General features: G+C 48.8%; 1 protein-coding gene across 1 annotated transcript; it reads right to left on the reverse strand.

Annotated features, from left to right (window-relative positions):
* Positions 1-2,742: 2,742 nt before the first annotated feature.
* On the reverse strand, positions 2,743-6,082 carry LOC129066343 (60S ribosomal protein L26-like 1). The gene is given in 5 exon segments (XM_054567874.1): positions 2,743-2,988; positions 2,990-3,025; positions 4,013-4,153; positions 5,485-5,661; positions 6,041-6,082. Coding segments are annotated over 4 exon segments (438 nt in total). The 5' UTR covers positions 5,653-5,661; positions 6,041-6,082; the 3' UTR covers positions 2,743-2,895.
* Positions 6,083-8,546: the final 2,464 nt, after the last annotated feature.

Consider the following 8,546-nt stretch of genomic DNA (forward strand, 5'->3'; position numbering starts at 1 on the left):
TAAATCAACCTCACATCACTGCTTCAATGACCTGCCTTGCTCATGAAGACATCCTCATGGATAAAACTTTCAGTAAACACCCAGTCACAGAGGCAGAGACTATTTATGGAAGGACATAAAAGAAACCGGAAACAGTGCCTGCTTCTGGGGAGAACTGAGTGACTGAGAGTCAAGTTGAAGAGGAAGCTTACTTTTTACTGTGTACCTTTCGTACTTTTTTTTTTTTAAATAAGGCACCTGAAACCTGCCTGAGGCCTTTCTTAATCTTCTTCTTTAAAGATTTTATCTATTTGTTTTCAGAGATGGGAGAGGGAGAAAGAGAGGGAGAGAAACATCAATGTACAACAGATACATCGATCTGCTGACTCCTGCACACCCCCAACGAGGAACCCAGCCTGCAACCCAGGTGCGTGCCCTGACTGGGAACCCAAACCAGCAACCCTTCAGTTCACAGGCGGCACTCAGCCCATGGAGCCACACTGGCCAGGGCCCTTTTGTACCTTTTTTGTTGCACCATATATAGGTATTACTACCTTAAAAAAATGTTAGTTTAAAAGAACAACAAACAAAGACCCAGGCCACCCCAGATGGGAACTGCTTGACGTCTGCAGCTTTGCTAGAGACCAGTGGACCCAGCGAGCAGTGTTCTGCCTGGTTGTCAGAAGAGTCCATTCTTGCCTCCCTGACTCTCTTGGACGGCCCTCTAGCGGAACATCCACGTCTGAGCCTGGTATGAAAGCAGACGTTCAGGAGCAGCCATCTGATGTTTCAAAGCTGGAAGTCTTCCCAGAATAGCCCAAGTGGACTCGCCCAAGTGAATGGAAGCCTGCAAATTTGATGAAAAGGTCAGTAGGAAACTGCCTACTTCAATAACCCCAGGAAACGTGCTAATACCGGGGGCCTGAACGCGGCAAGGCAGGCCCGCCGAAGGGCACGCTCCAGTCCCCATTTCCTGCGGCAGTCAGAACACAATACTGCTGCCCTGACCCCTCCCCCTGCATTCACGCACGGCATTTGTCCGAGCTCCCCTGGGAAAAACTGGTCCCTCTATGCCTGTAGACAAACAACCCACTTCCATTCTCCTCACAAAGACAATGGCTAACATTCTCTCCACTCTCTGTGCCCTACACACAGAATCACAAGTACCTCACTCTCAAAGCTCTTATCTGTATCAATTGTATTGAAAAAAGTCGCTGAAAACAAGCCAAGTCTGATGACTAGGAAATACCAGAGCTATAATGGTATTGGCCAGAGACTAGGGCTCAGACCAGGCATGAGAATACTGTATATTGCCATGAATAACGTGCACTTTTTTGCCCAAGTTTTTGAGGGAAAAATAAGGACATGCATTATCAATGGGTAGCACTTGAAATACCTTGTATCTGGTCTTGTGCTTTGTATTTGTTACATAAAGTTTCTTGTACCGTAAGATCTTCAAAAATAAAATGCTAAAATTCCTTTATAATACAAAAACAAGTATCTAAATATAAAAAAATAACGGAATTAAGACCATTTTTTTCCCCTGAAAATTTGGGCCAAAAACATGGGTGTGCAGCATACATGGGGGCCCATTATACACGGCAAAATACAGTATGTCATCCTTAAACTTAATCTGGTATGAAACCTGACTTCCTGCAACCATGGGGTCCGACAACACGTTGGGTGAAAACAAAGACAAATCTCAAATGAGAACAAACTGCAGGCCTTCCTGGTTGACCGACTCATCATCCTGACTAGATACATTGGTCAGCATGCTGACGTCGCTGCTGTGTGGGACACCTGCTGTCCCATACGCCGTGTAAAATTATGGCTACGTCCTAATCCTCAATTTCCCAATTTACCTGATATATTATTTGCCGCAGGGGAAAGGCAAAATTTCAGCTGTGGCCCTGGGGCTAAATCTTGAAGGGTAACTTTAAGTGAGATGTGGAATCTGAAGCTCAGATGCCAGTGGGGGCTGGGCGCCTGGCGTGCACAAGTGGGGTGCGCTGGGAAGGGGCCAGCCAGCCCCGGGCTCCACACAGCTGATGCTGTACAGGATCCGGGGAAGCACACGTTCTGGACTTCTCTGTGGACCTAAGTTTTAAATGTTGGATATTAACTTTTCAAAAGCATGCCAAGTGCCCTGGCTGGTGTGGCTCAGTGGATTGAGCTCTGGCCTGTAAACAGGAAAGTCTCTGGTTCAATTCCTGGTCAGGGCACATGCCTGGGTTGCAGGCTGGCTTCTCCCTCTCTTCTCCTACTTTTAAAAAATCATGAAAAGCAAGAGGACCAAGGAAATCTGTCGAGCCAATCCCTACCCACAGACCATCGATTTCCTGTTAGCCCCAGGGGGGAGGAGGGGCATTTTAGACACACGGAAACGGCACTTGCAAAGTCAAGACCTCGGGGCCCGGCAGCCTGGTCAGGGAGCTGCTGCACACCGCCTGGCCTGGTTGGGAGCACGAGGGAGAGGAAGCTAGTCAGAGGGCGATCCGTCAGGCCTGAGTCACGGGCGTGCAAAGCGGCCCCAGCTGCCCAGTGGGGCCACTGAGTGGAATGGGCCCCTGCATCAGGGACCAGCCCGGTCCTGCCTGCCCCACCCACGTGAGGGTCCGGGCAGGAGCGGGGCCATCCCGCTGCTGCTGTTGGGCTGCCCTATCGATTAAACGTATGACAAATAATGGCAACTGGGAATATTGTTATTTATAAAAGAGTGCAAACTCCATTTGGAATTAAGAAACAGTTCCAATTTTTATTCATAAAATTAATCAAAACAGCAACAACACAGAGCCACATATCAATTACAAAACATGAAGGAAACAAACTATTCCAGAGACATCTTGAAAAGTTCCAAAGGAATACACACCAAGCTAAAAATCTACAGCTAAACCGTGGTTGCACAACAGGTCATATTTATTCCTGCATTTTCTCAATAAGTTCTTCCTTGTATTTGCCTTTCTCTTTTCCAACTTGTCGAGATTTGGCTTTGCGTTCAAGAATTTTTTTTCCGATCTTTGTCCAGCTTTAGCCTGGTGATAACCACCTGTTAGGAGTGAGAAAACAAGCAGATCTTTATGTTTTTGAAGCAAAAAGGCTTTATAGTCATGACTGGTTTGTACTGCAGAGGCTCCCCCAACAACAGCAGCTTGGGTTCCTTCTCCTGGCCAACCTCCTACCTGCCAAATTCCTGAGGACCTAGGCGACCATTTAGATAATTTAGTGATAAGAAATATAAATTGGGTTGGGAAAAATTATGCTACCAACCTGTTTCTGATTTGTCTATCCTCCCTTGGCTGGCAAAATGCATTGAGAAACACCTGCATTGCCCTGGCAGGGTGGCTCAGTTGGTTGGAACTTCATCCCATACACCAAAAGGTTGCAGGTTTGATTCCCGGTCAGGGCATATGCCTAGGTTGCAGGTTCGATCCCCGGGCCAGGCGCATATAGGAGGTAACCGATCAATGTTTCTCTTTCTCTCTCCCAAATGAATAAAAACACGTCCTGGGGTAGGGGTTTAAAAAAAAGGAAAAAAAGCAGATGCCTGGATGGAACCGTGATGGGTCTATTAACTGTAAAGTATGTTTGGTAGGCTCAGGCACCTGTATTTTTAAAAAAAGGAAAGAAAAGCAACATCTGCATCCCTGCAGCTCCTGGGCAATACAGAGACCATAAGGATGGGTGCACAGGCAGAGCAGCATATCCCACCAGGCGGGCCGGGGGGCCACAGGAAGAGATGGGCTCTCTTCTCCGAGTGGACGTTATCTGGCGGCGGAGCAAGGTCCGGAGCGCCCGGAACCGCCTTGCTCCCTGCTGGAAGACAGAGCCTTCACCAGGGCTGACAAAACAGACAAGCAACAGATCTGGATCCTTGATGATATCACTGGGCCAGTGAACCTATCAAGCCTGTCTGACCTCCCTTGGGAGGTCCTTTGCTAAGGTCGCCTGTGTGGACAGGACCAACGCGTCAACAACTCTAACAGCAGCAATACGCCACGTGTGGCTGCTCCCAATGCCCGGCCCTGGGCCGTACCTTGCTCGGGTGAATGCCCACATGGACAGTTGTGCCGTTGGCCTTCTCACGCTGCACCCGCTCGATGTAGATGACGTATTTCTTTCTGTACACCTGGACTACCTTGCCGATTTGCTGGCCTTTGTAGTGTCCTCGAACCACCTAGGAGAACATTCAACAAGAGAATTCCCTCCCATTTCTAATGCATGAATGTCACAGTGAGGACACCATCAGGAGCACACAGGCTAACGTACAACTTTTTGTACAACAGCAGATTAACCCTGGCAGTGAAAAGCCAGCTATTTTTAAGTACAAATCAGCTTTGTGTTAGCCTACATCAGGTGGAATTTCTTTACCTGAATTTTTTTCTTTTCATATCTGAAGAACAAAACATTCCTTGAACTAGGGTGGGCATCACAAAAATAATCCTCAGAGTAAAAAGATATAATCACTATACACCTAAAACTAATGTAATGTTATATATCAACTATATCTCAGTTAAAAAAATTAAGAAAGAAAATACAATCACTCTGAAGTCTTCAACAAAGAATGGTCAAAGATATCATACTGAGATCCGTGCAACCATTTAAAATCCCTGTTTTCAAAACATAACTTATGACCCAGGAAAAAGCTCGATAAATCTTTAGAGAAAAAAGGAGAATACAAAGATATATATAGATATCTATATGTGTATATATGAATATGAACCTTGTATGTGTATGTTTCATTTATTGATGATGACATTGAAATGTATCCAAATATCAATAATGGTTACCAACAGGAAGGAAGTAGGATCACAGATGACTATTTTTAAAATTTAAAGTCTTCCAAATTTTAAGATTCCTACAATTCAATGTTTTATACACAAAAATTCTTAATGTTAAATTAAAATCTTGTGGGCTATACTAAAAATCTGCTCACGTTCCAACTCTACTCAAAAATCAACTAGATTATGTTTTCCCTGAAGGTAAGAGCCTATTAAACAGTGGAGAAGAAGAGGCCAGGATGATACCGATTCTGGTTGGGCAATTGGATAGATGGCTCTGCCTTTCCCAGAGACACAGAGTGGGGTGGGGGCTGGGGGATGAAACAGATTCTAGGAGAATCTAAAAGGACAACCAGATCGGCCACAAAGACCTGGGAGTCATCCCCTGCAGAGCTGGTGCAAAGAGCCACCCTGAGCAACTCCTGGCACACTAGCAGCCACGGGGCTAATCAAAAAGCAGAGTTTTGTTTGACCGGCATGTTTTTTAAAAGACAGTATTAGAAAACTGAACTTGAATGCTCTTTCTTAGTTTGGGCAGGTGCCCTCCGATCGCTCTGGGCCACCATCTCCGCTCTAACACACCTGCAGGGTCACATTACTTGCCAGGGTGCTGAGGGCGAGTGAAGACTAGGACTCTCCCAGGTCCAGACACACAAGATGCTCTCAGGCAAAGGCGAAGCCCGCGCGCTTCGCATCTGGGGGTAACTGGAGCCCGCGGGAGACGTACCTGGACCTCGTCGTCCTTGCGGATGGGCATGGAGCGGACGTTGTACTTCTGCCGCAGCTCCTTGGAGAGCGGGGATGACATGATCTTCCTGCGCACGTGCGAGGGAGCATTGAAGTGGCGTTTGCGGTTTTTGCTGCGGTCCGAGGTCACGAAGGGGTTGAACTTCATGGTGACCGTCTGCAAAGAGCGGCGCGGGAGGGACCGAAGAGGCGTTCAGTGGAGTACCAGCGCCGGGCACTCCTCATCCCAGCGCAAGTGCTCTTCAAGAGGTGACCTCGGAAGAAGGCGACTAAGCGGGGGCGGGGGGAGGTAGCTGTGGGGGGCTTGGCTGTTATACTGAGTGACGGGTGCATGCCTGATCAGAGGGATCGTGGGGAGAGGGCGGCACGGAGGTCTTGAAGCGGAATAAAACGGGAAGGCACGGACTAGAGGAAAAGGCATGGTTGGAGTCACGCAGAGAGCTGTCTGGAGAGGCGTGTAACCCCGCGGCGGGTGGAAAAGGGTGCTACGAGGGGGCGAGCCTCACAGTCCGAGAAAACAACCTGCAGCTACTCACCTACCTGGCGCCGGAAATGCTCAGCTGGTGCGTGCTCAGAGCCGGAAGTGAGGTTTCCTTGTCGCGTAAGCGCAGAAAGCAGTGCCCCTTTCCCTCTAAATAAAGCTGAATGTCGCCCCCTGCGGCATGGGGTGGTATCGCAGTACCTCGTTTCCAGGGACCACCAGATAGGGAAGCGGCCCTGGGTGTCATGCGGGGAACCCAGGAGAGGTGGCACCTCTGGGGAGAAGGGGCCTATACTTTTTCAGTACCTGCAATAGAGGCTTATTGATGTCCTTGTAATAGGTTCACTATCAATAGTCTCTCTCCTGCTCCAAACTCTTTCTTTGTCCCTGCTATTCTCTGCAGAAGTCCTCCAGGCATATTATAGGGACGCTTTGAACGTCATAGTGCTCCGAAAGCAATCTGCTGGCTTGTTTCTTGAAATCATCGAGAAGCCTGTTTAAAATGCAGATTCTCATGTGCCACCACAGTCCCACAAACCAGACAGTGGTAGGCTGGGGGCAGGGAATCTGAATTAAAAGGAAGCGCCCTCACACCCCCTCACACACACCCAAGATTCTGTGGCACCCAAATGTTTGAGGGTCGCGGCTAACCAATCACCTGGCGTTGCAAAACTTCTCCCCAGTTTTTAAATTCTGTTTGGAGATCTAGGGTTAGAGTTAGACCTTGACCCAAGTGCCTCTTCATGTTGCTGGTCCTTGAGGAGCCGCCTCCATGTTTCTGAGCCTCAGTTTCCTCACCTGTGAAAAGGCGATGACTTTAGTTGGTGCCTCATGGAGTTGTTATGAGGACTAAATAAGTTAATCCATTTAGAGTGTTTAGAACAGTGTCTGGCACACAGCGTTCAATAACAATCCCAGATTATTCCCATTATTCCCATTATTCCTAATATCCCAGAAAGCCCCGAGGCCGGGCCTCGCATTCACTGAGTCCTCCCATTCAGAATTTTTCCATTAACTCCCGATGACGCAAACTGTAAGCTTTCTAAGTACACCACACGTTGGACGGCTTCCTTTCTTTCTTATTCTTCTTTGTTTGTTTTTTAACCTCTGCAAGCGCCTTCGGGAAAGGCCAACTCGCGCAGCTGGGACTCTGGGGAGCAAGCCCACCGGCGGATCGGTGACAGCCGCCCCGCCCCGCTCCTCCCGGCCCCGCCCACCCCGCAGCGGCCTTCCCCGCCCACCGCCTGTCCTTCTGGTCCCCACCTCCCTCGTCAGAAGACCGCCCAGGGGTGTGGCCGCCACCCAACCCTTCCTTAGGCTGAGAAGCCGGTGCGGTCCCCCTTGGAATGAAAGGTCCCCGCATCCAGGCTCCGCTGTGCGGGAGACTCCATGGATTGATTCCTTCATTGAATGAATTGATTCATTCTTTCATTCAATTCGTATCTATTGAACGCCTACTTTATGAAAGTAGAATTTGTGGTGCTCAGTGAACAAATGGCACCCTGAAATTCAGGGAGCGGAATGTCTTGCCAGAATCAGGCATGTCTCCTGCTCTGTCTGTTTGTGTCCCTGACGCGTGGTGGTGGAATTGTTAAACACCGGTGTTTACTAATATTCATGGTCAACCAGGACATCTGACTCATCCCTGAACTTACTGGGTCCTATTTGAAGTTTCCCTCCAGAGCCCTTGCAGTCGGTGTTGGAGACCCCTGGCTTTCAGGCTGAGCGACGATGGCCACACCTGGGCTGTTCGCAGAAGTCAGAGCTGCAGAGTAAGCAGAGAGGAAGTTGTTGAGGCAACAGGGTTGTGCGCCCACCGTGTGCCTAGGCTTCAAGAGTGAGGACGTGGAGAAGAGGCATAAGAAAGGAAGATCTTAAATGCTCTCACCAGAAAGAAAAGAATTACGCAAGGTGCTGGAGGTGCTAGCTAACCCCCGTGTGTCTATCACTTCCCAGTATCATTTCTCAATATGTAATTGTATCGAATCAACACGTTGAGCAATGAAACTTACACAATGTCCATTACATCTCAATAAAACTGGGGACAGAAGAAAAAAAAAGAAAAGAGGAAGGCACTTCCTATGGGCGAGGCAGGAGCAGAGGCCAGTACGAGTTCACAGGGAAGGGAAGAGGGCTCTCAGAGCAGCTCAGTCAGTCAGCCACTCACTCACTGGCTCCTTCTCTGTTCATTCATTCACTCCTTTATCACACTCACCCACTCGCTCACACATTCATCCTTTTACTCATTCATTTTGTCACATTTGGTATCTACCTGGAGCCGCAGGTATAGGGCTGGATCACAGACATCGGTGGGGAGCGGGGAGTTCTGGCCCCCTGCTCCCAAGGAGCACAGAGCCTGGCTGGCAGCCAGGTAAGGGCAGGTCATCACAGCCCAAGATAATCAGGGTGTATTTATGATCAAACAGGGCAGGAAGGTGTTTCTTTACATCCCACCCCGCCACCTGCATGGCCAGGAAAATGAAGGCAAGTGCAATGGCATCGCCAGGTAAGAGGACTTAGTGGAATTGCTACTGCATCGCCTCATGCTCACCCTTGGGCAC

This window comes from Pteronotus mesoamericanus, unplaced genomic scaffold, assembly GCF_021234165.1.
Source record: "Pteronotus mesoamericanus isolate MK-2021 breed Mesoamerican mustached bat unplaced genomic scaffold, CSHL_Meso_final contig_2, whole genome shotgun sequence".
Taxonomy (NCBI): domain Eukaryota; kingdom Metazoa; phylum Chordata; class Mammalia; order Chiroptera; family Mormoopidae; genus Pteronotus; species Pteronotus mesoamericanus.